The 27,380-nt window shown below is 55.3% G+C and overlaps 11 protein-coding genes across 11 annotated transcripts; 6 read left to right on the forward strand and 5 right to left on the reverse strand.

Moving 5' to 3' along the window:
- Positions 1-99: 99 nt before the first annotated feature.
- On the forward strand, positions 100-1,422 carry ACRALDRAFT_1077419 (uncharacterized protein; the record flags this gene model as incomplete). Its single annotated transcript, XM_071018637.1, has 3 exons — positions 100-311; positions 368-622; positions 652-1,422. The coding sequence occupies exons 1-3, from the start codon at positions 126-128 to the stop codon at positions 1,420-1,422; spliced, it is 1,212 nt and encodes a 403-aa protein (XP_070872633.1). The 5' UTR covers positions 100-125.
- A 1,158-nt stretch (positions 1,423-2,580) lies between these two features.
- Positions 2,581-4,189, reverse strand: ACRALDRAFT_2110308 (uncharacterized protein; the record flags this gene model as incomplete). Its single annotated transcript, XM_071023466.1, has 2 exons — positions 2,581-3,790; positions 3,888-4,189. The coding sequence occupies 2 exons, from the start codon at positions 4,187-4,189 to the stop codon at positions 2,581-2,583; spliced, it is 1,512 nt and encodes a 503-aa protein (XP_070872634.1).
- A 1,189-nt stretch (positions 4,190-5,378) lies between these two features.
- Positions 5,379-9,460, reverse strand: ACRALDRAFT_1044118 (uncharacterized protein). Its single transcript, XM_071015338.1, has 7 exons — positions 9,387-9,460; positions 8,704-9,312; positions 8,219-8,598; positions 6,952-8,088; positions 6,554-6,886; positions 6,110-6,490; positions 5,379-6,019 (listed from the first exon to the last, which is right to left on the reverse strand). Exons 2-7 carry the CDS (start codon positions 8,915-8,917, stop codon positions 5,840-5,842), a joined length of 2,625 nt encoding a protein of 874 aa, XP_070872635.1. The 5' UTR covers positions 8,918-9,312; positions 9,387-9,460; the 3' UTR covers positions 5,379-5,839.
- Positions 9,461-10,946: 1,486 nt separating this feature from the next.
- On the forward strand, positions 10,947-11,885 carry ACRALDRAFT_2043971 (uncharacterized protein; the record flags this gene model as incomplete). The annotated part of the gene is made up of 4 exons (XM_071021388.1): positions 10,947-11,102; positions 11,150-11,479; positions 11,514-11,736; positions 11,860-11,885. 4 exons carry the CDS (start codon positions 10,947-10,949, stop codon positions 11,883-11,885), a joined length of 735 nt encoding a protein of 244 aa, XP_070872636.1.
- A 2,252-nt stretch (positions 11,886-14,137) lies between these two features.
- Positions 14,138-16,566, forward strand: ACRALDRAFT_2036919 (uncharacterized protein; the record flags this gene model as incomplete). Its single annotated transcript, XM_071020820.1, has 4 exons — positions 14,138-14,350; positions 14,471-15,355; positions 15,415-15,866; positions 15,940-16,566. 4 exons carry the CDS (start codon positions 14,138-14,140, stop codon positions 16,469-16,471), a joined length of 2,082 nt encoding a protein of 693 aa, XP_070872637.1. The 3' UTR covers positions 16,472-16,566.
- Positions 16,567-16,844: 278 nt separating this feature from the next.
- ACRALDRAFT_1044113 (uncharacterized protein) lies at positions 16,845-18,484 on the forward strand. Its single transcript, XM_071015337.1, has 4 exons — positions 16,845-17,021; positions 17,140-17,211; positions 17,305-17,391; positions 17,490-18,484. Exons 1-4 carry the CDS (start codon positions 16,987-16,989, stop codon positions 18,034-18,036), a joined length of 741 nt encoding a protein of 246 aa, XP_070872638.1. The 5' UTR covers positions 16,845-16,986; the 3' UTR covers positions 18,037-18,484.
- Positions 18,485-18,906: 422 nt separating this feature from the next.
- ACRALDRAFT_2140042 (uncharacterized protein) lies at positions 18,907-21,078 on the forward strand (the record flags this gene model as incomplete). The annotated part of the gene is made up of 1 exon (XM_071024166.1): positions 18,907-21,078. Exon 1 carries the CDS (start codon positions 19,453-19,455, stop codon positions 21,076-21,078), a length of 1,626 nt encoding a protein of 541 aa, XP_070872639.1. The 5' UTR covers positions 18,907-19,452.
- A 697-nt stretch (positions 21,079-21,775) lies between these two features.
- On the reverse strand, positions 21,776-22,198 carry ACRALDRAFT_2043974 (uncharacterized protein; the record flags this gene model as incomplete). The annotated part of the gene is made up of 3 exons (XM_071021389.1): positions 21,776-21,932; positions 22,013-22,117; positions 22,185-22,198. 3 exons carry the CDS (start codon positions 22,196-22,198, stop codon positions 21,776-21,778), a joined length of 276 nt encoding a protein of 91 aa, XP_070872640.1.
- A 355-nt stretch (positions 22,199-22,553) lies between these two features.
- On the forward strand, positions 22,554-24,741 carry ACRALDRAFT_2060764 (uncharacterized protein; the record flags this gene model as incomplete). Its single annotated transcript, XM_071021937.1, has 2 exons — positions 22,554-23,507; positions 23,617-24,741. The coding sequence occupies exons 1-2, from the start codon at positions 23,034-23,036 to the stop codon at positions 24,739-24,741; spliced, it is 1,599 nt and encodes a 532-aa protein (XP_070872641.1). The 5' UTR covers positions 22,554-23,033.
- A 23-nt stretch (positions 24,742-24,764) lies between these two features.
- Positions 24,765-25,286, reverse strand: ACRALDRAFT_1094638 (uncharacterized protein). The gene is made up of 2 exons (XM_071019731.1): positions 24,818-25,286; positions 24,765-24,777 (listed from the first exon to the last, which is right to left on the reverse strand). The coding sequence occupies exon 1, from the start codon at positions 25,151-25,153 to the stop codon at positions 24,992-24,994; it is 162 nt and encodes a 53-aa protein (XP_070872642.1). The 5' UTR covers positions 25,154-25,286; the 3' UTR covers positions 24,765-24,777; positions 24,818-24,991.
- A 444-nt stretch (positions 25,287-25,730) lies between these two features.
- Positions 25,731-27,335, reverse strand: ACRALDRAFT_2043976 (uncharacterized protein; the record flags this gene model as incomplete). Its single annotated transcript, XM_071021390.1, has 4 exons — positions 25,731-26,016; positions 26,155-26,528; positions 26,636-27,175; positions 27,285-27,335. The coding sequence occupies 4 exons, from the start codon at positions 27,333-27,335 to the stop codon at positions 25,731-25,733; spliced, it is 1,251 nt and encodes a 416-aa protein (XP_070872643.1).
- Between the last annotated feature and the right edge of the window lie 45 nt (positions 27,336-27,380).

The raw sequence follows: 27,380 nt of genomic DNA on the forward strand, positions 1-27,380 counted from the left end.
AATCTAATAGTTAACTTACTTAACTTCCGTCTTCTATGATTCAAGGCACCAGCAATTCATAACACGGCGACGCCACCCGTGCTGGTTATCTATCGATAATCCAAGCTCGCCAACATTCACTGTAAATGGACACAGCTGAGTCCCCATCATTTCCAGCCGGTCGCGAGCGAAATCCTGTGACTAAGCGCCCGGCTTCCGAAGAACCGAATTCCCCGCCGGACACCAAACGGACCAAGACAGTTCATGATGGGTCCAACGAACAGGCAACCCAGCCTCCGGCTATGCCTGCGAGAATACCTTTTCCAGACAAGGTATGGCTATATTATGTATGCCTTTAACTTTCGAGACTGTTCTAACTGTTCTGAAGCCCGCAGTATTAGAGGAACGCAGCGGCGAGATCCAAATCCATGTTGTCAACAACGATGGCACCAGAGAGAGCGTGATTATCCTGACAGGTCTTAAATGCCTATTCCAAAAACAACTCCCGAAAATGCCAAAAGATTATATCGCACGTCTGGTCTACGACCGCAGTCATTTATCCCTCGCCATCGTCAAATCGCCTCTCGAGGTTATTGGCGGAATTACATTCCGAGAATTCAGAGCCCGCGGATTCGCGGAAATTGTCTTTGCGCCGTCTCCTCCGATCAACAGGTAAAAGGATACGGTGCGCATCTTATGGCCCATTTAAAGGATTACGTCAGAGCTACTGGCCCAGTAATGCACTTTCTCACCTATGCCGATAATTATGCCACCGGATATTTTTCTAAACAGGGGTTCACCAAAGAGATTACTCTCGATAAATCTCTCTGGATGGGGTATATCAAGGACTACGAAGGAGGGACACTGATGCAGTGCTCTATGCTGCGTCGGATACGTTATCTCGAGGCTGGCCGTATGCTTCTAAAGCAGAAGGAAATCGTCAAAGCCAAGATCCGTGCCTTGAGTAAAAGCCATGTCGTCCATCAGCCACCCCAGCAGTGGGCCAACGGCGTTATTACTCCTATTGATCCACTCTCTATCCCTGCCATTCGGGCAACCGGCTGGTCTCCAGACATGGACGAATTGGCTCGGATACCTCGTCATGGACCTTATTTCAACGAACTTCGACGTTTTCTATATCAGATCCAAAACCATAAACAAGCATGGCCGTTCCTTACGCCGGTTAATAAGGACGAAGTCCCTGACTATTACAACGTCATTAAAACGCCAATGGATCTTTCGACTATGGAGGAGAGATTGGCGCAAGATCATTACACCACCCCGAAGGAGTTTATTAACGACCTCAAGTTGATTTTTAGCAATTGTCGCCAGTATAATGACGCGGCAACAATATATACGAAGTGTGCGGTCAAACTGGAGAAGTACATGCAAAGTCTTATTAAGGAGATTCCCGAGTGGTATGACCTACTCGAAGAGGAATGATTGGTGTTGGCGCTTTCAAGATATTTGTCCCTCGAAGTTTCTATCGCTTCGAGGGACAAGTATCTTATTTTCTTGCCCTCCCGGGGCCATTGCATGGAGCTTTCAAGGGGGAGACCCCTGGGAACCCCCCGCCGACGCCAAGAAACGATAAAACGTCAGAATTCTATCGACCAATGGCCGGGCGACTTACATACAATTTTGAACTAATAACCGATCAGCATTTTGAAGGTTTGCTTAGCGTTTTTTTCTTCTTCTTTTTTTATCAGTTTAATTCAGCTTGCGCGCCGCTCCGGTCGTTCCTCCCTTCGCGACAGCGCTCAGCGCTCGGCTGGATTATTTGGAGTTGGGAGATTCGGTTGCTGGACTAATGGAGGGTTGTAGTACGGGTTCCAGGACCAGGAGATGGAGACACCCATCCGGTGGATCCCGACTATTCACGGAGAGTCCGCACATGTTGCATCTCACGAACGAGTTTGTGCCGTACTGTCGTTTCTCTTGTTCAGGGACTCCTTCCATAGCCGGTGAACGCGACAGGTCCTTTGTCCAGAGGCAGTATTCTCGATGCGTGTGAGCCTCAACGATGGCCACGGCGGAACGATGGCACGCTTGTGAAGCACTGGTCGAGTTCCTGGGGGGCAATTCTGACCGAGACGGGATCGTCTCCCGTGCCTGATACTCTGCGCCGGTGACATGAGAGCTTCTCCAGTTGGCCCAAAGCCATGCCAGCATATGGGAAGTACGCATTGGGAGGCCGCCTTCTTGTGGCTGGCTAATACTGGTCATCGGAGTTGGAAGAGTCTGGAATTTCTCGTCTCTTGATCAGTGGTGGAAGTGGAACGCGGGCTGGTATCTGAAGTGAGTGTGGAGGACGCATGAATGCATGGATGTGATTGACTTTATGGCCTTCTATGATGCCATGAAGATGAGAACTGGCGGTTGGGCGCAAATACAACGACGTGCATTATTAGCTCGTTACACGTGCATTATATTGACGGGGAAAAGAGAATAGATGATACTACTCCCGACAAACGAATTCGTACGAACGACTCGTATTATAAACTACAATTTGCCATCACCATACGTCATGCTTCGGCCCTGGGCATAAACGAGACGAAACAGAGAGAACCCGAGTGGATGAAGAACGACCCCCCAAACACCTCACGATGCTACAATCTTCTCCAGAACCCCAAGAAGTATGTCGGCATGGCGCTCCTCAAACACCAGCATAGGTCGTAAGCGGACAGCAGAGACGCCGGAGCCGCCCAGGTTGACGCCCAGTGTCTTGGCGCGGCGCAGGACTTCGTCACGCCGGGGATTGTCAAAGGCGATAAAGGTGCCGCGGTCCTTGCCACGCAAGTTGGCCACCTGGTCGGGGTACCGTTCGGCGATACGCTGCAGGCCGGCGTAGAGGTAGTCGCCGACACGGGCGGCCTGGGCGACGAGGCCGTGCTGCTGGATCTGTTCGTAGATGGCACGGAAGAGGACGGCGCGGACGGGGTCGCCCATCCACGTATTGAACTGGCGGTACGGGAGATTGGGGCGGAGGGCCGGGTCGGCGTAGTAGTAGCCGGCAGCCTGGGCCTTCTTGGAGAAGGTGACCATGTCAGGCGGGGACGAGAGGCCCCAGTGCTCGTGGGCCCAGAAGCGACCCGTTGCGCCTACGCCCGTTTGGACCTCGTCGACGATGAGGAGGACGTCGTTTCGGGCGGTGACCTCGCGGAGGCCCCTGAAGAAGGCCGGCGAGGCGTGGTTGTCGCCGCCTTCGGATTGGATGGGCTCGACCACAACGGCGGCGGGTTTCCGGGGGAATGTCTGAATGAGATGCTCAACCTCCTCGAGGGACGCACGCTCGGCGGCTTCGTTCTCGGCGACGTGGTCTTCCAGGGGGTATTTAAGCTGGGGAAAGGTGGCTTGGGGCCAGTCAAAGGCGGGGATGTCGAGTTTATGGATAGGCTTGGAACGCGTGGTGGAGAGGGAGCCGAAGAGCCGGCCGTGGAAGGCCGCCTTGAAGGAGAGGATGGAAAGGTCGTTGGCCGATCCTGGCATGGTGTTGCTCATGGCGGTGCTGAGCTCCTCCTCGGTGAAGGCAGCCTGCGGCCCGCCACGCTCACGCTGTCGGCGGTACATGAACGCTGCTTTATAGGCCGTCTCGTTGGCGTCAGAGCCGGTCATAGCGGTGAAAACCTGACTGAGACCAGGCGGTGCCGCCTTGAGAATGCCAGTACGTAGGGTGGCGGCCCAGTCATAGGCAGGGAAATTGCCCAGGGCCGGGCGGTTGACGATGGCACTAACCATCTCTGGAGTTTTCGAAGCAGCGATGAGGCCGGGGTTATTGTAGCCCAGGGGGATGGAAGCTATTTGGGCGAAGCTGCGAGAGACACAGATTAGCTTATTATACAGTGAGTAGTACGGAGTGTGTGCCGCGGTGACCGGCTCTGGGGGCAGGGGCGCCATGGTCATCATACACGTCGAGAAGGACATTGCCGTCCGGGTCGGCAATGTAGTTGCCAATACTCTTGGAGTAGTCGGCAAGCATATGAAGGCTTCGTATGTCGAAGACCTCATCCAAGTCATCGATGTATGACTTTGATACGGGGCCTGGGATCTCCGTCTTGACGGTCGGACCGGCGGGCTCGTCAGGGAACAAGCTGGAGGCGGCGGTCCTGGCCGCTGAAGCAGAGAACAGCCTGACCCCGAAACCAGGTGCCCTCGCTCCCGAGGACACCGGTCGCAAAAGCGTAGTTCGAGAGACGCGAAGGGCCGCCATGTCGTATCCGTTGTATCCTGCAACGCCTTTGCCCTGCAATCTCGACCAGAGTGGAATCGGTCAGGGTGAAGGAGTCGAGGGGTTCGAGGGATGACGACTGGTGAGGGGTGGTTGGAGTTTTATATCGGGTGGCAGCGGCTTATCGCACCTACTAGACCGTGATTCTCCCTCATTGTACGTTGTGCGTCGTACCTACCCCGGCACTGCACCTCCCCGTTCCGTGTTAGTATCGTGATACATGTAACACTATTGTCACTTCAAGTACTTCGTACTTCGTAATGGAATGATAGTAAGTGGACGGGGACGACTCCGAGACGGTTTCTCCAAGGGTTACGCCACACCAGCTAGTGCGGGGTTCTTAGGCGAATGCGCGGGCACATGCGGCTGTACTAGGTACACCTTGGGTATCTAGGATACATGTGCACTATTACAACAGTGAGTGGAAAGGTACTCGATACTCATGTCAGACATTGTACTGCATGGAATACTGTTGTACTGGTACTTCCGTCGTCAATTCGTCCCCGCTTCCCCACAATCTTGTCCCGCTCCAAGAACCCCAGAGTCCCCACTATTTGCTACCCACAGACGCCGACGCGCTGGAATGTGACATCTCACTCGCAACTTCGATGACTTGCACCAAAAGTGTTGTTAGACACGATGCCTCCGAGGCCAAGCTTTGGTCCACTCTAGTATCTTCAACTCCTCACAGACGGAGAAGGACCTACTTCACATGACTAATATCGAGACTCTGTAACAAATACTTGAGAGCTTCAGAACCCTTGCTCCGTAGTTATGTCGCTCTGGCAAGCTGTTCAAATCAGGTTAAAGAACATCACCGGTGGCAACAGATCGACGTGTACTTCGTGCATCCTAACCGTGCTAAGATATGAGAGAGCGGCGGGAATAAGCACGGCACCACAGCCGATGAGTGGCTCAAACATATCGAGGAAGGGAACAGGAATCGACCATATGCATAATGGCCGACCGGATGTCTTCTCGCCCTCTGACAAGCCTTCTTCGAGTTTCCCCAACTCACGACACCATCCAAGGCGACGACCTCTATCATAAACTACCCCCATCATCCGAAATGCACGGCAACATATTGATCGAACGGAAATTGTCTTTCAATCAGCAGTGCGCAATATCGTTCCTTCATCACGACACCACAATATACACGAGCGAGATACAAGGCAGGGCCAGAGTGGGTGGTGATCCCCAGACGGACTTGTACTGATTGACGGCTAAGCTTCGCGGTTCCAACGAACTGGACAGATATTGGCGGTACATATTCAATTCTCATCTTGACGTCTGTATATGTTCGTCTGAGAAATATGCATCGATCAAAGGAAGAGGCAAAACGTCGTCGAGCCGTAGCTGATACAGATGCTGATGCAGATGCAAATGTAGGACGAAGGATACAGAATGCAGAATGCCAAATGCAGGATGCGAAATGAAAAACTGCAAAAAGAAAATGCAGAAAGCAAAACCAGTCGCTAACGAAAGAAGGATCCAAAAGGCTATGCTTGTTTCCAGCGACAAATGCATAGGCCAATGCAGACCAACAAGACCCCACCGCCGTCGTCCGTCTCTATTCAACTCATTATCAGTAGGGGCAAATCGCGAGACTCCTCAGCTCGGGTATATATTCCATCAGTTCTTGCTCCCTTTCTGCGCATGCTTGAGCTCCCTGATATACTTCACAAAGGTCTTCTTGTGGACCATGCCGGCATAGCGCCCATTCTTTAGAACGCAAACATATCGGAGGCCGAGTTTGGAAAAACACTCGTATACTAAATCCATGGATGACCGGATGTCAAGTGCCACGGGCGCCTGTGTAGAGATTTTCGTCAGTCTCATGGAAACCCACATGGCACCTGGCACACCGTCGTCGCCTTTTGAGAGAGAAAAGAAGGGGCTTACCGGATCAATAAATGGCGTGAAATCGGTCGGGTCCACGTCGTTCTCATCGTCCGAGTCCTCAATCGATGGCACGTGCGTCATCAAGCATACGCTGTTCGCCTCATCGTCGAGATTGTCAAGCGCATACTCCAGGTCGGGGGCCGGAATGAGCCCAACCAGCACGTCATCGCGGAGAATGGGCAGGCCACCATCGAGCTCACCGGCCCTGTGCAGGAGCTCCAGCTTGGAACGGAGGCTTGGGGCCGGTACTAGCGGTGAGTTGGCGATGTCGATTACTCGTTCCCGTCGCACACGGGGAACAATGTCGGCCAGATCCGAAACGAAAATCGGTTTATGCTTGTTATCCAAGAAAGGATACGAGTTCATATTGGTGAGGAGATCCTGGAAAGTCCCACAACGGTCAGCTCTGACGCCTCTTCGAGATCTTTGTCCCTCGAATCTTACATAGATGCTGTCTGGCTCGATGGCGTCCGCCGTCCATTTCGCCACCAGGATGGCGAGAGAGAACGGGAGGACATAGTCAAGACTGCCTGTGAGTTCAAACAGGATGACGGCCAAGGTTACCGAGAGCCTCGTGACTCCGCACATGGTCGACCCGGCTGCAATCAACCCGTATACACCAGGTTGGATGCACGTCCCAGGCGCCATGGCCGCGCAGCGGCTCCAGAGCCCAAAGTGCGGGAACCGCAACACGAACCACTGAACAATGTGGCCGACGAGACGGCCCATAAGGCCGCCCACGACCATGGACGGGACATAGATGCCAGCGGGTACTTTCTGTGCTGAATTAGCATGGTTTTTCCCTCTCTTCAAGTGAACCGCCCAGGGTATAATATACGTACAATACCAAACGTGATAATGGTCAGCAAGCCCTTGATGAGGAAAGCTACCAGTAGGCTTAACAAAATCGGGGGGATTTGATCAACTTCGGTGGGACAGAGCCCAAAGTCGTTGGAATCCTCGTCGTCGTTACAGGGAGAAGCCAGCTTCAGAAGGAGCTTCGCCACCGAAAGCTTGGTAAAGTGGTTCCAGTAGCTCAGGAGTCCGGTGACAGCGGCGACCAACAAAACCTCCAACATGGGATGCGACTTGATGACCTTGATCCGCCTGAACGACTGGGCCCAGTGCTTGGAGGCCTTGATAAACAGCGCGCCTGCGGCGCCACCCAAGACGCCGACAAACATGAAGTTGGCCAACTCGAAGTATGCCCAGTCGGTGACGTATCGAACTTGGAACATGACCACCTTGTGGGTGCCGTACGGATTGAGGAACTTGAGGGTGAGCGCCGCCACGATGCAGCAAAAGAAGGTTCGAAAGAGCGTCTTGGCTGGGAAGAAATAGGACACCTCCTCCAGCCCGAAGAGAACGCCGCCCAGAGGGGCACCGAAAGCGACGGCAACACCGGCCGCCGCTGTGGCCGACAGTACTTCTCGTCGCTTGGCGTCGTTCTGGTCGTACTTGGAAAATAACCGGCAGGCAATGTTGCCGACGCAAGTGGCAATGTGCACAAAGGGGCCCTCCTTTCCAAGACTAAGCCCGGACGCAACGCTGAAAATGAGAGCGACGGATTTGACGATGAGGGTCTTAAGGCCGAGGAAGCCGTGCAAGATGAATCCGCTAAGGATGACACGGACTTCAGCCACGCCGCTGCCTGCAGCCGAGTAATAGATCATGGGCGGCGTGCTGGAGGACTCTTTGGCAAGCCGGTTCGAACTCGAGTTACCGTCGCTCTGGATCTCATCCGCTACGCTGTTGGAAGGCACGCGCTCGGCGGCAAGATCCTCGTCAAATGTCGTCATCCGATAGGCGGACGGGACCACGGTTTTTGTCGTGAGAGTCATAACGCACGAAAGACAAGCCAAAGCAAGGACCAGGACATAGTAAATCGCATATTCGACCCACGCATTACCGAATGCGTCGCCGTTGAGCACCTCGGACCAAGGTCGCCAGTCGTCGCAAAGACCATGAGGGCAGCATTTCTAGAAAAAGAAAATCCAACCCGTTAGTAAACCTCCCCAAGTATGGACTGACGATGTTCCCGGCCCTGACCCCCAAGACTGACTGTTGCCGGCCCCTTCTCCCCCTCCTGCAAAGGACGACAACTCTTACCTGCTCATTGAGATACCAAGCTCTCCCGCAATACCCCTCCTTGAGATCAAAGATGACGCTCTCCGAGACATTAACACCGTAGGCGATTAAGGCGATGATGACACCACAGACGAAACTCAGAATCCAACCCTGGGCGGCGTCGAAAAAGGCGCGAAGGCGGCCACGGAAGTCCTTGCGGCTACGCAACTCCTTGAGCCGGAGCGCATGGGCGATGTTGTCGTGCACCCAGTCTGTAGATGTGAACTGGTCGTACCAAACTCTTTCGTCGCTCAGTGAACCTTTGACTTCGGGCAGGGGGTCTGGGCGATCGGCCAGTGCGTGGATAAGCCGGGAACTCCATGACGGATTTCGACTGTGATGTCTGACACTCCGAATGCTACCTGTGAGGGGGAAGACGAGAGCTGATTAGCGCGGGGTCAAGCTTCGCGGTTGGAACAAGGTGTGCGAGGAACGAGGAAGGGTGCCCCCGTAAAAACAAGACATACCTTGGTAGCTTTGGTTTCTCGGCAGGGTTGTATGCCTCACGGAGCCAGTGTCATGATGGTGCTGGATGCGCGCACGAGATCTTGAGCGCCGTAATAATGGTGATCTTTCGTCTGGCTCGTCGGCCGACTGATGCGACTCTTGGCGCGACGGGATCCTTAAGCGAGTCGGTGAAACAGGCGCGGAGAGCAGGTTGGGGTTTGCGGGTTGCGACATGGTGTCGTGTTCTTGCGGATGCACATTAGACGGGAGGGCCAGGTGCTTCACGAGCTCGGAAAGTCGCCGGGGTTTGGTGGAGGTTGGTCGAAGGTCGGTCTATGGTATTCAACGTCGAGTCGAAGCCGGCAACTCGTAATCAAGGCTTGAAATGGACGTGAGTCTGTAAAGAAGGCAATAATGTCGAGCACAAAGCAGGGAAAACAACTGCTTGTCGGATGTGGATCGCAATTTGGAACAGTTTCGTGGGGGGTACAGAGCGAGTTGGTGACATGTGGCTTGGATCGGGCAAAGAGAGGGCCAGCGAATATCAAATGTCAGAGCATCTCACGAGTGACGTCGTCGGGCTTGACTAAAGATGGTCGAAATACCGGCGATAAAAGGAACAGATTGAACTGCAAGAAAAGAATGTCAGTTGACGAGCGGTGAAACATGCGAACGCGTAAAGCGAAAGGTCGAGGTTACTGACGCGAGGTCGCGTCCTCCAGGATAGCCCGTCCAGCCAGGTTAGGACGACGGATGGGGAGGAAGTAGTACCTAGAGAAAAGAAAGGAGGGAGAGGAGAGGGGGGAGGGCGGAGAAACGAGGGGAGAAAGCCCTTGGTTTCGTACTTTGTGTCCGTAGAAAGCAGGGAAAGGAGAAAGGTGAGGCTATTGGGAGTGGACTCGACGACATCGGCGTTATGACCAAGGTGTACCTACAACGTACCTACCCACATGTATTAGGGGTCAAGGGGCAGGCACTGGGGGTCTCTCCCTTGTCCCCCCGGCACCATCAGCATCCCCGCATGGCCTGAGCGCTCCACTAATAATTCGCTTGGCATAATCCGCTAATTACCACACGGAGTAGGTTTTGTCTTGGATTCGACCTCTACGAACGACTCGGGTGGAAACCAAACCCAACCCCCGACTCGTGAAACTCCACTCACAAGGTCAGGCGCCCGGTTCCCACGAGCTCTTATTGGAATTGGTGTGTTGCTGACACGGGTCGGTGCACCCCCACTCCGACATACGATATGTACAACGACCTACCTACGTTGTACTCAAATAAGATGTCCACGCATCTTGCAACAAGCTTGTTCTTTCGCTCTGTATATAATTGTGTACAACGGTCGACCTCTTTGTGTCTGCGTCTTTTGAATTGCCTTGTTCCCTTGTCGGTGCCCTCTCTCTCTCGTTTAACCAATGGCAAAGACATCGCAAACCTACGTACGCACCATGCCAGCCGTCCCGTTAGATTTGGCCCAGGGAAATCGTGTCAAGCCAAACTCGCCAACCTGCTTTTAACGGCCGGTCTCAACCAGACTCTGTTTCCGTGCGGAGCGGTCTATTCATAGGCTGATATTCTCACCTTCTCTTTTCCTCTATTCGATGATTCTTATGACCTCTAGGCCCTGATAAGCTGCACACTTTATGTCTTGATTATAGCCGACAAGCGAGACTTTCATGGCTAAGTACTCAACGTCTCGATACCGTTCCCGTCGTTTAGGTGGCGCGGCGGTATAATGGGAGGGAAATTACCTTGAACTCGGTTAACCTCAAAGTGACAGTCGGCCCCGTAATAGCAGCCGACATGACACCTCCCCATCGCTATGATATTGGTTATGCTTCATTGGAACTACAATGGTTGCAGGCTGTAAGGAGGCAGAGACGACCGATGAGGTTGGTCACGACCGTCGCTCTACGAAGTATTCGTACGAAGTACGAAGTATCTGTAATGGAAAAGGAAAATATCTGATTGGCTGTAAACATATCGCGGACCCACATGTGCGCACGAGATAAACGCGGTTCGGCACCTGCAAGCGGTTACGCCGGGTGACAACAGTTGGGGATTCGGGGTTGGGTCGTGCGTATGACGTAAGCCGGGCCGGCCCGACTACCTCGCCTCTAGAGCTAATCAAGTACGCGCAGCCGCAGAGGACGCGGGTGTAGGTCAGAGCTTGGACAGAGAATGCTGCCCTGACCAGAACCAGGTCAGAGGTACAGCTGTCAACATGAAGTTTTAAGGCCGCCCGGTCCTGGCACAGGCGATGGCGGAACCGTTCGGAATCGCTGCTGGCGCTTTGGGCATTGCCGGCCTCTTCAACAACTGCATTGACAGTTTCGAGTACGTCCAGCTGGGTCGCCAGTTTGGGCGCGACTATGAGAGATGGCAGCTCCAGCTGGATATAGCGCAGGGACGCTTGGTCGATGGGGCGAGGCGGCCAAAATGCACGACGACGCGCGTTTTAAGGTCGGCGCGCAGACGGACAAGTCGGTTCAACCGGCACAGTCGATCCTTGGGGAAATCGTGCTCCTCTTCGAGTCCTCTTGGAAAAAGTGGATGCGATACGAGCTAGCCGCGGATCAGCAAGATCTGGTGGTGTTCGAGGACAAGGATATGAGGCCGGAGTCGGGCACCGCACAGTCGGCTGAAATACCTCACCCGCCGGAGACAGAGCAGACGAGCTTGTTGAAGAAGACGGCATGGGCGCTGGGCAACGGGAAAAGCTTGGAGAAAATAGCGAGCCAGACTGGCGACTTTGCTGAGAAATTGGAGAAAGCCTTCCCTGCCCAGGCCGCCGTCTGTCAAGCTGGCCGAGATGGAGATGGAAGAGGTGGAGGGCGAAGCCGGCCTGGTGATGCTTAAGGATGCGGCCGAGGAGATCGACACGGCGTTGTCAGACACGGCTCCGCAGAAGGTCGCCGCGATTGCGGGAAGGAACTCCGCCAAGGATATCAGGACAGAAGACCGCAGGGCCCAGGTAGGCAATACATTCACCGAGGCGGCCTTGGATCGACTGCGAAGAACCTATACTTACTTGCATTTGGTCTTTCTAGGTTCTGTTGGTCGAGGGCCGGACAAGATCGGTTCTTCCGGTTTAACTACGAGTATGGACCATTCCTTACTATCAAGTTTTTTAATGACTTACTGGCTGTTGGTTGCTGCTACGCGGGCCAAAGAACCTAGCCCCGGGACGAGGCTATAGGCCCGTACCGGGAATTCTTTTCGGATACGGGAAATATCTACCTAACTCATGGTGATCTCACGCTTCGTAATATAATTATCTCTGGTAAGCAGGGTGCCTATTATATTACCGGTATTATAGACTGGGAACAGGCGGGATGGTACCCGGAGTACTGGGAGTACTATACGCGTCCTATGGCGTCGAATATACCCACGAATAGCGGAGCGACGGTTAGGCCGATAAAGTTATGGAACCGTTTAAGGATGAGTTAACAGCTTTCGCGGAGTATTGCGTGTGGCGTAATCCGTGACCTCAACAACTACCTCTATTGCGTATTAACAAGGATAGCTAGTCGTCGCTCGCAATGACCTCAAAGAATGGGCATGAGGGAGTAGCGAGGCTCTTAATCGACCGAGGCGCGGACTGAATGCGTATGTGGCGGACGTCTAGATACCACTCTTGTGTGCTTTAGGGAACGGTCGCAGTGCGGTAGCGAGGCACCCTAGTGACAGCGCTATGGTGCCGGAAAGTCAAAGGCGAGTAGTTGAGCGGAAGTTTCCCCAGCCCTCCTTTGCCGCAGCCCTGATACCCCAGTCCTCGTCGTTGTGAGAGAACTCGAGTCGTTGGGCAAAGAACTGGCTTGACTGGTGTTCAGACTAATAAAGGGATGGGACTTCGTCTACCTATCACCTTCGTCCCTTGTGCTGAATAATATTCCGATAACCCTTCCGATACAGCCGGCTGCGGAGCTACACTAAGACCTAAGACAGGGGTACATGCTTAGATAATCTGTCTCGCGATACTTAGGTAGGTACTTCGTACATTGTAGGGAACCACCGACCCCGACAGCCAACCATTTCTCACCAAAATCAACGTCATTCGACCTCAACTCGGGGTTCAACTTAGTTCAACCCCTGGTCAACTCTTCAGAGACATCAACACTTGAATTAGTTTCAGCCACATCGTGCTACGTACAACGCTGTGACTCCGTGGAAACTCATTCGGTAGGCTAAAGTCGCGAAGGGGAGGATGCAATCGGCACCGTAGACTCTCTCGTTGTCATTCCGCGCGACGCAAATATTGCGGTTATCATGTCAGGGACGGACAGCAAGAGATTGACGATCCCTAAATTCTCCTCCTTCAAGGCCAAGGCTCCAGCTCCTGACCTCCCATCTGAGTCAGCTACTCCCAACGCGGCAGAGGGTGAGCGCAGCGGTGAACGGCGAAGAGAACGCGATGAAGATGCGCATCGCTCTCGTCGCCACGTCGACCGCGAGAAAGACCGAGACCGAGACCGAGTACGAGAACGAGAACGTGACCGCCACCATCGCAAGCACCATCGCCGACATGACGATGAGCGCTCGTTGAGGCGCCGTTCAGAACACCCTCAACCGTTAGATACCTCGACGTCTTCGGGTGCAGGTAGCAGAGCGTTGGTCAGGCGGGAGGCGAAAACAGAGCCGTCTCAGGTAGCCAGTCCGAGGGATGGCGACGCCCTCTTCGTCGTGGACAACCGCGGCGACCCTATGAATTCGAGGTACCACAGCAATGACCGCTCCAAGGTACCCAACTACCACCGGAGCGGCCGCGGGCGAGTGCTCGGCTCGGACGGCTATCTCAGGACCCACTGGGACGGCACCAGGGAAGAGTTTGCTATCCAACTGCCTGGCGATGGTGGCTCAGCTACGCGAGACAGCCGGTTGTTTCGGTCTAACGTGCGTCGCATACGTCCGAGGCGCATCAAGCCGCTCCGGAACGACGACCAGCCCGTCTTCGAGGAGCTGGACTACGTGCCCCTGAAACCAGCCGTCCGTGGTCGCCTCAACGACGAGTCGATGTCGTCTCGCGAGGTGGAGGAGCACGAGGGGCCCGACTACAGGTCTATAGAGGGGAAAGCCAAGGAGCATGAATTCTCCGACAGCGACCTGGACTATGGATCGGCTGACGATACCGATGCCGTACTCGATAAGGATGATCCCGTCAAGCAGAGGTCTATTGAGCTCGGGCGCCGCGTCAAGGAGCACCCCGAGGATATCCAGGCTTGGCTGGATCTCATCAACCATCAGGATGTGTTGCTGCGGACCGCGGAGGGCAGTGACGGCGAAGCGACAAGGGCAGCGGTATCAAGCTACGCTGAGATTAAACTCTCCATGTACGAATCTGCAATGAAGCATGTCAGAGATTCCGGCCATCGGGAGCAGCTATTACTTGGTACCATGCTGGAAGGGGCAAGAGTCTGGCCAACGTCCAAGCTCGAGCGCCGTTGGAACGAGATGGCTTCCGAGCACCCCGGCAGTTTTGTTCTCTGGAAAGCGAGAATGGATTCCAGGATTTCCAATATTTCCAAGTTCTCGTACCAAGATATCAGGGACATGTATCTCGACCGCCTGCGCAGTGTCCCTAGCCACCCAGCTCATCCGGCCGGTCCGCAGGCCGGGTCACCTACCAGTAACGACCGCACAGCCGTTTATGCCCAGCTGATTTATGTGTTTCTCCGTGCTACACGGTTTGTTTTTGATGCCGGCTATAAGGAGCTTGCCGTGGCCGCCTGGCAGGCACTCTTTGAGCTCAACATCTTTCGGCCTAACACTCTGTACAACTCGCAGCTCTCGGAAGTCCTCGAGTCGTTCAAGGATTTCTGGGAGAACGAGGTGCCCCGTATAGGAGAGGACGGTGCTCTCGGGTGGGCGCACTTTGTAGAGGCCGGAGGAGTTGTTGAGTCTCCAGATCCCCAGGCCCATGATACTTCCGTAGCCAGTTCTCGGGATGTCTACAAGTCATGGGGACTAACGGAACAGCTACGAGGCATAGACTCGAGGCAACCTGCACGGTCCTTGGATGAAGGGACTGAGGATGACCCCTATCGGGTCATCATGTTCTCCGACATTGAGGGCTTCCTCTTCGTCATACCTGGAGATCTGCTGCCTTCAATCCGGCGCCAGCTCGTGGATGCATTCCTCCTCTTCTGCCACTTGCCACCGACTCAACGGACCGACCCGTGGACTAGAGAGGCAGCCGCCGATCCGCTCATCTTGGGCGGCATGAAGAGCTTTGAGGGAGAACTGTACCAAAAGCCAGTAGAGACGCCTCGAGAGGATGATGAGGTATCAACAAGGCTACCCAACTTTGGCCAAGACAGTCACCATCTAGCACCGTCATTAGATGTCCTGTTCCCAGGGCAGACTTGGTTTCAGTACCTGAGTGGTTGGCCCACCACGGGGAAGGACATGGATGGCCCGGTCAAGCTCGCATTCGTCCTCGAGGTCTTGCGACAGCTGCTACACTTGACCAGATTCGAAGACATGGCGGCGTACTACCTCGCTTTAGAGCGGGTTAGCGATCCTGGCACCGTCAAGAAGCGAGCCAAATCGCTCCTGAGACAGTTCTCATCCAACATAGGCCTTTACGTAGCGTATGCGCTCGCGGAGTGGGCGAGCGGAAACGTCAATGTGGCACGGCAAGTCCTTGCATCCGCGAAGGGACTGGTTCAAGTACGTTGAGTCTTATCTGACGCATCCACGAGTTGTGGGACACTGGCTAACGGGCTTAGATGACATCCGGCGAGCATGTGGACAAGCTGGCGCTTTGGATAGCATGGGCTTGGATCGAGCTTGAAGCTGGCGACAAAGCCAAAGCAGTGTTATATCTCTGTGCCGCAACGAACCCCTCGCTCTGTGACGTGGCAGATGCCGCTACGGTGACTCCCCACCACTTGCTAAGTGCCCGGCAAACACTCTCCGGGGATCTCGGGTGCCTCATCTCCACCTCACAACTCGACGCCGCCGCAGTCTCGAACGCAGAAATGCTGGCTATGCTGGAATACCTCACGCTGCCGGGCGGCTCGGAGTCCACCTCGGTCGCGCAAGGAAACATCACAGCAGCAATGGACCGGATATGGATGGTCTCGGAGGCATTATGCAAGCGCGGTCGAAGCGAAACCGAGGCACACGAGAGGATTTTGCAAGCAGGGGCGAGGCTCCTCTACCTGCATGCAAGTCGAGGGTATGCGCCGCCTTGAAATCATTGGTTATGTCGGTCCCCCGAGCATTCTACTAATCACGGGTCGGTTTTACAGGCCGTTTCGAAGCGCATATCTGCGCGAACATCTCGCGAGATGCATCGACTTCTTCCCCCGCAACACCATCTTTTTAACGCTCTTCACCTGGGCGTCCCCGAGTTTCGGAATCGACGACCCAGCGAGAAACATGTTGCGCAACACGTCCCTTACAGGCGGAAACGACTGCGTCACCAACCGGGTCTTTGCCATCAGGTACGAGCTGCAGCGTGACAACGCTCACTCGGCCCGTGCAGCGTTTGAGCATGCTATGGAGAGCCCCGCATGTCGGACGAACAGCGCGCTGTGGCGCTGCTACATCCGCTTTTGCTATGCGTCGAAGGAACACCGGGGCAAGGCGAAGGATGTCTTCTTCAGAGGCGTGTCACACTGTCCGTGGTCTAAGGAGCTGGCGATGGAGGCGTTCACGACGCTGGTCAAGGTGATGGACGAATTCGAGCTTCGTTCAGTGTTTGACACCATGGCTTCGAAGGGTATGAGGATTCATGTCGACTTGGAGGAGTTTGTGGCAGCGCAGGGGCGGACAGACTGATATCTCGATGCGGCGGATGGTCGGATATCATGATGCTATAAGTTAATGTACCACTATAAATAACTGTGTAGAATACGGCGCTGCTCATGATTTCAGGCACGACGCTCTCGAAGAGTATTTTGGCATTCCCTTGCCTCTTAGGCAGGGAAAGAAGAGTCAGAGTGGCAATGTAATAGCAATGGAATGTGACTGAGTCATCGGGCCGGACTGGATACCGAAAGAGTCATGATGACAGAGCTTTCGCAACCAGGTACTGAGAGAAGCGTTTGGCCCCACCAAGACACCAGTTCAACGGTTCCATTGGCTCTTCTATTTCCCGGCTTTTCCAAGCTCACCCCGCTTAAAACTTCCTTCTGGCCCTCTGGAACGACATGCGAATAGAATCGCCAACCCGTGATATCAGCCTTGCTTCAACACCGAAAATTTCCCTTTGAGCAAGACCACCGAATTTAGACCACCATCCCATTATCCTTACATTCCACCACACATCATCCGCTTTCGAGAGTCCACTCATCATGGCGGTCCGAGCCCAATTTGAGAACTCAAACGAGTACGTCTGAGCAGAACCCCGCCAAACCCCGCCATGCAGAGTTGCTCTCTCGACACACAATTTCCGAAGCCTCCCCTTCTTGTGCGCTGACCACGTCGCGTTTTGCTTTGCGCTATAGGGTCGGTGTTTTTGCGACACTCACAAATTCCTACGCCCTCACTGCCATCGGTGCCAGCGAGAACTTTTACAGGTACGGCGTCATTCCGTCTCGTCTTGGCTACATGAAGCAGGCGGCCACTATGCGAACGAGAGAAATCTTGGAGTGCTGACAAAGACATTGCAGTGTGTTCGAGGCTGAACTACAAGATGTGATCCCCATCTGCCGGACAACCATTGCCGGCACGAGAATCATCGGACGTCTCACAGCAGGGTAGGGTTTCCCTTCCCACCCCATCCCACCAGACCCCGAACACCCCGTCTGTATTCCAAACAAGCGGCCAGTAGTATCGAGACTGACAACCAGAAAAGCAACCGGAAGGGCCTCCTCGTACCGACAACGACAAGCGACCAGGAGCTGCAGCACCTACGCAACAGCTTACCGGACGAGGTCCGGATACAGCGGATAGAGGAGCGTCTCTCGGCGCTCGGCAACGTCATCGTCACCAACGACCACATCGCCCTGATCCACCCGGACCTGGAGCGCGAGACGGAGGAGATCATCGCCGACGTGCTCGGCGTCGAGGTGTTCCGGCAGACCATCGCCGACAACGTGCTAGTGGGGTCGTACATGTCGCTCTCCAACCAGGGCGGCCTCGTGCACCCCAAGACGTCGATACAGGACCAGGACGAGCTGAGCAGCCTGCTGCAGGTGCCGCTCGTCGCTGGCAGCGTCAACCGCGGCAGCAGTGTCGTCGGCGCCGGCATGGTCGTCAACGACTGGATGGCCGTCACCGGCCTGGATACCACGGCCACCGAGCTGAGCGTCATTGAGAGCGTCTTCCGGTTAGGCGAGGGGATGGGTCCCAGCAATATCAACACGACTATGAAGGATACTATGGTGGAATCTTTCTACTAGACATCTTGTTTGCTTCTTCTCTTTCTATTCTTTGGTAGGAAGAAGAGAGGAGAGGAACAGAGCGAGTCGGACGGACCGGCGCAAAGTGTATAATGGGGAGGAAGTAAAGAGTGGCTGATATGGCATGCCAAAGCATCGATGCGGCGGGTTGGCAATGGCTTGGGAATTCGGATTTACCCAAGTAGGGTCCTCCATGGATTCTGTGTAACCTGGATACGGAGGAATTCACTATGCCGATGGCATTGTTGTGGCCTTGCTTGACGCAGCCAACTTTCTCGACCTCCCCAGTTCCAGCGGCATGGCCTCTTTTTCGATGAAAACCACGCCATCTTTGCCCTCCCAATAACCATCTTATACCAGACACTATATTACTAAATTCTCGTCCCAGTTCTCTGTCTGTCGCATGTGGGGATGTTGGAGTTCAGCGGCGCATTAAAGTACGATCCTACCAGGTTCCCCTGCGGAACAGTTTCTGGGCCGCAGCACCTCCTCGAGGGTACCGTGACCCCGTTTTCTGCTCCTGTACCGCCTGAGGAGGAAGAGAATGGTTGCATTGATAAGTTCGGTGACACTTGTGCGGAATGGAATCGAAACAGTAAGGGATTTGTGTGCTTTGATACCCTAGAGCAAACTTCCAGAATGCGGACGACCGGGCGAAGTGATGATAGCGTTAATGTCGCCAACTACAACATCGTGACCCCTGGACGGGCTAGAAGCATCCGAATCGTCACGTGACTAAAATCTAGTGTAGGTATCGGAAAACGGCATTGGGACCGAGTCAACCGGCTGATTGACGACACTCGATTCACTCGGTACTAAAACAAACAAACAAACAATAAAAAGAAAAAAAAAAACCAGCCATTCCATTCACTTGCCAGACAGGGAACCGGTCCTTCCATTTTGCTGCATGGATACACGTCATCCGTTCCAAGTCGTCCTATCGCGTTCTTCGCCGTACCGCACCCAAGCCCAAGCTACATACTCCGTATATTCTTCAGGCTCCGAGGTCAACTTCCTATCGAGCTCTCGTACGGATGATGCATCGGTAGAAAATTCATATCCATTCCCGCGTTCTGGGGTCTCACCACTTCGTCTCTCGGGTCTATCTGTACGCCATGCCATGCCTTGTGATCCTCGAACCTCGGATCAAAACAATCGAAGAGACCTTGTGCTTGTGGCCCAAGTTGATCGGCAACCCCTGACGGGGAGAATTCCTCGGACACGAACCACCACCGCCCTAATTGCAGAGTCGAATAAGTCTGTCAACAACCTGTTCATCCCCCGCACAAACACAACGACCCCGCTAGATCGATCGACGTAGTGCCACTCTTGGCACCTTTTCCGGAACGTCGGCGTCGCACATCCCTCCCGCCCAGCCGCATGAAACACGAAGCCTTAATTTAGCACATCGACATCATGCTAAGCTCCTCCCATTCCAATTCCACCCCCGACGCCTCCCCGCGGTCTGGACATACTGTCGTCTCCTTACCTCAACACTCTCCACTCGGAAGATTCGAGGACAATCAAATTCTCCAAACACCCGGTTCCACCTACACATCTCGGATGCCATCACGGTTACGCTCTCCAGCCGGCGAGCCCCAACGTCGACTATCCCCGGCCGCAACACCGGACCACGGGGCATCTCGCCCCATGTCATTCGGGGACAGCTCCCTCCATGCCGTCCCAACCTCCCTCCAACGGCACTTCCACCACCAGCGCAACCAATCGAGCTCAGAGCTACATCCTCTCGCGACCTCCTCTTCCCCTTCTACTGGCCATAGGAGGCTCCGACCGCATTCTGTCGATATGCCTTTTACCGGAGACAATAGGACCGCGCGTACCCCCGAAGCCGCTTCGCGAGGTATGCTAACTGGGTGGCTCCCAGGGTCCCCATCCTCGACCGACGTCGACGGGTCCATCCCACTATCGAGAAACTCGACCGTTTCACCATCTGGGCTTGGCCGGATTGGCAAAAAGACCCCAACCACTTCGAGACAGACACATAGCGGCAGGAACTCTCCGTCCCCGAGTCCATCGCGCTTCGCCTTCCTCTCTTCCCTATCTTCCCTCACCAAATCAGCCCCACCGCCGGCCGAGTACGACGAGCAAAGTGACCAAGACGGTCTTCTCAACCTGAACATTGACGAAGCGCTCTTCCCGGAGATCTCTTCGCCCACAGGGCCCCGCGATCCTTTCTCCCCGGCGGCGTTCAAGAATCTAGAAGCGACGGCCACTGCTCTCCTGACCAAGTTCCAGGCTGCCTACCGCCAACAGAGCACGACTCTGCGGGTGTTCCGTTCCGAGCGCGAGGCCCAGGCCGATGAGATGGAAGAGATGGAGACGAGGACAAGGCACCTGAAGCTTCAGCTAGAAGACATGGGTCGCCAGGCACTGGAGCGGGAACAAGAGATGAAAGCCCTCCGGGCGGCTCTGGAAAAGGAGAGAACGGCCAACCGCGAAGGCCTCGCGCCCGCCGCACCCGTCGCCTCGGACGGCTCCACCATCGTCTCCGAGGACCTGGGCGTCGAAGAGGACCAGGACGGCCAGAGGTGGAGCAAAACCGGCAGCAGCAGCCTCGAGGAGACCGACGAGGAGAGCATCTGCGGCTCCCCCAGCGTATTCTCCAGGTCAAGGAGCCCTACCAACCCCACAGCCCCAGGCGGTGGACCGGAGGCTGGTGCTGGTGCGGGCGCAGCGGCGGGGGTCCCCGCTGATCTCGCCACCCAGCGGCAGCGCGCGAGGGGCGCGACGACAACGTCCCAGCCGCGGGCCGTGTCGCGGACCCCCCAAGCACAACCGCAGCCGCCGATCAGCGCGTTCCAGAAGCTCGTGAGGGGGATTACCGCAGCAGAGGGGTCGGGGAACCGAGGCCCCGCGACGTGTCGCAACTGCGAGGGCCTCAGCGAGCGGGCCGCCTGGGACACTGTCAGCCTGCTGCGTGAGGAGAACAGGACTCTCAAGACTAGAGTTGCCGAGCTGGAATCTTGTGTCGAAGGAGCATTGGATGTGGTGAATGGCCTGGCGATTCCACGAGCGTCTTAGGCAGGTTGTTTCTTTTGGGTCTGTTTATTTTATCTTTGTTTTGGGTTCTTTGTATACCTCCCGTATTTCTTTTCTTTCATTTCTTCTGTCGGATGACATAAAATACGCATGGCTCGGCGCCACCGATATTGGGGACATTACCACAGATGACGAACATAGACTGCGACGACGACGACAGAGACAACAGAAATTGTCTTGTCATCAGAATGAAGCCGGCTTCCGGGTTTGGGAGGGGCTAGCATGGGACTCGGCGTCTAGGATGGGGTTTGGCGGTTCGAGACTTTGAGCTCTGTTCGATAGCCGGCCACTGGACTGGCCAACACCCATATATACAACACAATAACATACCATCACCATTGTCTTAAAGCTTCGTGAAGAATCTCGACAATATGTTGTTTTCAAGTTGGCGCTATATTTGATAGGCGAGGTGTGCACAATGTATTGATCTTCACGCCCAGTATCTCGAATCTTCTCTTCCACTTCGTCACTGGTTTGCGTCCATCGGGTGGGAAGGGAGGCATGCCATGTCCGCGACAAAAGAAAAACGTTTCGATTCTCTCTCCCGGAGATGATCCCTCTGGTCTCTCTAACGGGTATATGTACAACCAGGCCAATCGTACCATTTGCCGTTTCCCAATTCTATACCCCCCACCATATCCCTCCATCTGACCTCCCCAACACATATCGTCGGCTTTCCTTAGTGTTGATCCTTGCCATGGCTATCCCCATCGTTCAGGAAGAAGTGCTCGTACGCGCAGTAGCCGGCGAAAGCCACGGTGGCAATTCCCAGGCCAGGGAAGCCCGCCTTGAAGCGGTTCCAGCGGGTGAAGCGGCCGGAGTATCGCCATGCCTCTCTGTAGTGGGGGGACAGTCAGCGGGAAAGCTATCCATATCCACACGAGCACAAAACAGGCAAACGGGATTCCCGACTCACGCTCTCTCCCACGGGTCGTAACGGGGCTGGCCAGTGGCTGCCTTCAGGGCACGCATGTCGAAGCCGGTGATGTTGGGCCTTTCGCCCTTGGCGGCGAGACGTAGCCTGGAGCGTCGAACAAGTCAGTATGGTCATTCGTTTCGGTGGCCAGGAACTTCAATCGAGTTTGTACCTGGTTGGTTGCATCTTTGAAGTTGTGATGGTTTCTCAATGCCGGCCAGTGATCGATCGTCCAGATGGAAGGGTGATCTCGAAAGTCGTCCGGGTCGACCAAGACGCTCGGGAGTATCGTTCGTCCGTAGCCGCAAGAGCATCCAGCCTTGGGCAACACTCGTGACTAAGCCACTTATATAAGTATCCGTACTTTTAGAATACCAAGTAGCTGCTAAGTACATAATACTCCGTATAGTGATACTTTAGCGGTGTGCATAGCGTAAGGTTTTATTGGGTCTTACGCTCGGACCAGCCACTTGTTACGTGGTGGGAGTCGATGATCCCAGCATCAACCACCTCGGAGCACAAGTCACGTTTCCTTTCATCGCTCACCTTCGCCACCAGAAAGCGAAATTCCCGATTCCACCACGATCGTGTGCAACCACTCCGTACCATCACCTCGACCAAACCATTTACCTGGTAACTGCGAGCCGGAACAGAACATATCAACCGTCCCATCTCAATTAGTTTTGACCTTGTAGCTGTGCCCGCTGCCAAATTCATTACTACCAACTACAGTACCTACCTAACATTCCCCCCCCAAGGCCGGCATCGCACCCCATCCGCTTCGTCCACTTTCCACGGTCGAGGGGAGAAAAAAAAGGAAAACACCGCCGGACCATCGCTGTCACCAATGCAGGGCAGAGGGCACTCCCACCCCCCTCCCAATTCGATCCAATACTGGAACAGAGCACGTTAGAGACCTGGTTCCTCTGGGTCTCGTCGCCCCCGCTATCCACTCGAGTTCAACCGCGTTCCCTTCGCCGACTACTATCACCTAGAACCTCATAGGCGCCCCCGACCTGGCATGCCGCCTCCGCTGCCTAGGTTCCCCAGTGGGCCTAATAATATACCGCCCTACCACCAACAGTTCTCCGCCCACGCCCAAGGACATGGTGCCGCCCATGGCCCTCCCTTGGGTACCAACCCTTCCTACCTCAACGCCAGTTCCCAGATCAACCCTTTCTCCGCCAACAACAATGTCCTCGGTGTCGCTGCCGGTCTGAACGCAGCTGGATTTGGCGTCGGTGTCGGTGTCGGCGTCGGCGACGCGACCGGCCTAGGCAGCCATGCCGCGCGCATGGGTTTTCAGACAGCTGGTCTCCACCAGCAACAGCAGCAACACGGTCAACCGCAACACAACTTCGCTGCCGACCACGGTGGCCCCAACATCCGCTCCGGACACAATAAGGGCAGAATACGAGAGGTGTGGAAGCATAATCTTCACGAAGAAATGGCCGTGTTACGAGACCTGGTGGACAAGTATCCCTACATCGCCATGGTGAGCAAAAAACCTTCTGTGCACACACATACACGCCACAGCCGCTGGGTGGCCGCACCGTCCTGGCTGACTTGTTCCGCCTGTTAACCTTTGCCCCCGAACGTGTTAGGACACCGAATTCCCGGGTATCGTGTCGCGGCCGATGGGCGGATTCAGAGGGAAGAGCGATTACCACTACCAATGCCTGCGGACAAACGTCGACATGCTCAAGGTCATCCAGATCGGCCTAGCACTGTTCAACGAAGATGGCGAGACTCCGCCCGCGCGACCGAATTCTGGCGACGCCGCACACGCCGCCATGGCCGGCCGGCGCATGGCCCAACAAGGACCGTTCCCTTGCGCGTGGCAGTTCAACTTCAAGTTCTCCCTCAAGGACGACATGTACAACGAAAAGTCGATCGAGTCGCTCCAGACGGCCGGCATCGACTTCAACCTCCTAGAACGCGACGGCATCGACCCGCACGAATTCGCCAGCTTATTGATCCCCTCGGGCCTGGTCTGTTTCGAGAACGTCAGGTGGATCTCCTTCCACGGCGGCTACGACTTTGGCTACCTAACCAAGCTCCTGTTCTGCCAACCCCTTCCGAGTGACGAAGTCGACTTTGATAGGATCATGAAGCTCTACTTCCCCTCGACCTACGACGTCAAACATCTCATGAAGCACGCCATCAAGCTCCACAACTCGGGCCTGCTGACCCCCAACGATTCCACCACGGCCGAGATTCTGCAAAAGTTTGAGCACAAGTCCGGCCTCGAGAGCATCGCCGAGACCCTCAAGGTTAAGCGCGTCGGGGCCGCGCATCAGGCCGGCTCCGACTCGCTCATCACGGGCAAGGTCTTCTTCCAGATGCGCGAGAGGATCTTCAACGGCGACATTGCCGAGGACCACCTCGGCAGGGTCTGGGGCCTGGGGATCCCCGACGGCGGCCTGCTCATGGGTCACATGCTTTCCAACCAGCAGCAGCAAGGGGGAGCCAGCGGCAACAATTCGTCCGGGAACCCTCAGGAACAGACACCCGGGCAGGGCACGTCCAGTACGTCCAACTCGCACAACGGCAACGGATCCGGCCAGCAGAACGGCGTTCCTAGCACTCCCAACACGGCCAGCGTCGGGCTCGCGAGCACGCCGGCCGCGCAGTCCCATAGCACCAACGGCTTTAACACGGGCCCCGTGACCCCCGGTGGCGGCGGAGGTGTCTTTGGCAGCTTCGCCTTTGGTGGCGGCAGTCGCTGAAGAGCACCGACAGCCTGCTGGCATCAGCTGATCGTTCCTCAAAACCAACCCAGGGGGGGTTTGATGCTTTCCACAACTCTGGAGGAACGACATGGTTGGCGTGGCTCGGCGGGCGGGAACGGGCATCTTAGGAGGCTATGCAAGGACTCTCTTACGGAATCATGAGGTCAAGGACGGACTTATAGGGCGGCGTCTTGTTATCTGGGCATCTCTGATGTGTGTCGGCCGGCGTATCACCATCCCAGCGGTCTTAACCCAGGCGCTGGCCCCTGTAGGCAGAGGCCAATGCTACCTTGGGGCTAGGGAAGGGGTTAAAGGTTTCGGCGGAAGGAAGAATATGCGCTTTGTTTTTTTGTGTGAGGACCCTACCGACTTGACCCATCTCCCGGGAAAAGGTCCAACTGACCGGCATGCGTTCTCCTCTTGTACTGTATTGTGGAATACTCTAGACTAGCCTGGGACCGAAACGGGGAATGGGGGTTTTTACGTAGGTGGGATTCGGCACATGCGGTAGTTAGGTACTATTATTTGGTCTCTTGCTGCGTCCCAACGGTTCTGTGTCTCGGTATCTTGCATCCACGCATGCCCTGTCGTGTAGGTACTTCGAGGGAGATAATATGGCATCTCAGGTCGTGGTGGTGCATAAGAGCAGAGAGCGCAAGTGTTCTGCATGTCCATTTAAGGCTGTTCCAGGTGACTTTGGGGTACTACCTAATAGCCAAAACGGTCTGTACATATTCATTGCTTGATCCGAATACTCCGAGGCATCCAAACAGTATTATCATTTACTCGTAAAAAGCCAAAGCCCCAAACGCCCATCGTTTTCCCTTCTTACTCCATGCCTGACCAAAAGGATCGGATGCAGCGGGTATACCCATTGTGTAGGTGGCCCACTGGGTACTCATACACATATAGCGGGCAAAAACGAAAAGAAAATGCACATTCACTATGCCGGGGTCGCTGTAGCCCTGTGAGCAGCATAGGCAGTGTTAAGTGATGAAGACTTTCTTCAGCTCGTCGGCGCGGAACACCTCACCCGTCCTCAGATCGCGGACGGACTCGGTGGGCTGCAAGCCAGACTGGATGGCATAATTCACCAAACGATCGAGTCCGAAGGCGTTGCCATTGGGAAGTAAAAGGAGGTCCGAGTCGACGTAGCTCTTGGTGTGATGGGCGTAGGGCACATTGCGAGCGAGCTCGTTCAGCTCGGTGGAGCAGATCGGACAGCCGGAAGCGGGGCTGGAGACTGCCGCTTGAGCAGGGAGGGGCTTCGGCCTGGGTGCCCTTGTCAGCTCGTCGAGGCCGGGGTGGCCGCGCCGCTGACCGTGGCGAGGATGGGAAGGATCCCGGGTGCTGGGAGGCTCGGCCGGAGAGTCGGTCGGGTCGTGCTCGGACGTGGTAGCGTCTGTAGACGTAGCATTATCCGTGGACGAGGGGATCGGGTGGCAGGCGGGGGTCTTGAGGGCAGAGAGGCCGGATGAGAGGGCTATGTGAAGGAGCGGTATGGAAGGAAGCGAGAGGAGCTGGTTGTGGGTCTTGGCGAAGAGATCTGCGAGTGAGTTCCAGCGATCTGGGCTGTAGAGTTCTCCGTATGCCGTGTTGGCCACGGCGGCGTTGGGCGGGTATGCTAGTAGACCGAAGGCCTTGCGGAGCTCTTCTGGGTAGGTGCCTTTGTAGGGGACAAGATACTTCTTCGCATGAGCGATGGCCTCGAGTAATCTTGGCTGTGACTGTGTCCGTACGAGTTCGATGTATTGTTGGAAGCGGAGCATGAATTCGAGGTTGCTCTGTGGAGGAGAGGCGGCGTCAGTTGCCAGTGCTACGAGGCCAGGCTAGGGAAGCCGTCACAGCCATGTGACGCGGAGGAAAAAGGCGACAAATAAGGAATACATACGTCCATCTTTCGCAGTTCCTTCTTGTGTTCCTGACACCAAGAAAGGGCCTCGACCACGCTGCCGCCACGCAGGGCATCCCTGATCTTGTTCATATGGACGAACGTCTGGACGTCGACCAGGTCGTCCATGCCTTTCTCGTTGGCAAGGGTTTGGGCCGTGTCGGCGCAACCGTGGCGGAGGAGGTAGTCGACGAGGAGCCGGTCGAGACGCTTTCGACTCCATCGCTCGTAGTCGACGTCGTTGTAGGTATTCATGGTATAGAGCTCGTTGAGGTGGGCAATACGCGCGGACGATTGGTGGTAAAGGCGGGCCTCTTCGTCAGCGTGGGCGGTGAGCTTCCGTTTCACGCCACGCATTTTGGCGATCATGGTGTCGAGGTTCTTGAGAACATGCTCCGGGGTGGCACGGCCATTGACAGAAGCAGTGGCTGTCTCTTTGAGGAGGTGCTTGATCGAGGTGCTCTCCTTTTCGATGGTGAAATGGGCTGCGCGGAAGTTGTTCCGCAGCAGCTCATAGGGAAGGCGGAGTAGTGGTTGGTCCTGGGTTCGGAGAAGACGAGTCCTTTAGCATGATTGCCCTCGAGGTAAAGTCACGGCTGAGAAGGTAGACGTAGGGGGGGAAAGACGGGTAACGGGTCATTCGCCTTACAAGGTGGACATGGTCCTGGTGTTTGATGGTGGAGTGCTCGTGGTCACCCATTGTCACTCTTGAGCAGCTGCACCGGCGGCAGGCAGCCTAAGAATG

This window comes from Sodiomyces alcalophilus (assembly GCF_042370955.1).
Source record: "Sodiomyces alcalophilus JCM 7366 unplaced genomic scaffold ACRALscaffold_7, whole genome shotgun sequence".
NCBI classification, from domain to species: Eukaryota; Fungi; Ascomycota; class Sordariomycetes; order Glomerellales; family Plectosphaerellaceae; genus Sodiomyces; species Sodiomyces alcalophilus.

Coding starts and splice junctions, on each gene's coding strand:
- ACRALDRAFT_1094638 (XM_071019731.1), bottom strand. CDS start 25,153: ATGCCGGTCAGTTGGACCTTTTCCCGGGAGATGGGTCAAGTCGGTAGG.
- ACRALDRAFT_1044113 (XM_071015337.1), top strand. CDS start 16,987: ATGGCGGTCCGAGCCCAATTTGAGAACTCAAACGA. Junction 17,022..17,139: donor CAATTTGAGAACTCAAACGA/GTACGTCTGAGC, acceptor TTTGCGCTATAG/GGTCGGTGTTTTTGCGACAC. Junction 17,212..17,304: donor GCCAGCGAGAACTTTTACAG/GTACGGCGTCAT, acceptor AAGACATTGCAG/TGTGTTCGAGGCTGAACTAC.
- ACRALDRAFT_1044118 (XM_071015338.1), bottom strand. CDS start 8,917: ATGTCGCAACCCGCAAACCCCAACCTGCTCTCCGCGCCTGTTTCACCG. Junction 8,089..8,218: donor CTTGGTATCTCAATGAGCAG/GTAAGAGTTGTC, acceptor TTCTTTTTCTAG/AAATGCTGCCCTCATGGTCT. Junction 6,491..6,553: donor TCGAGCCAGACAGCATCTAT/GTAAGATTCGAG, acceptor GGGACTTTCCAG/GATCTCCTCACCAATATGAA.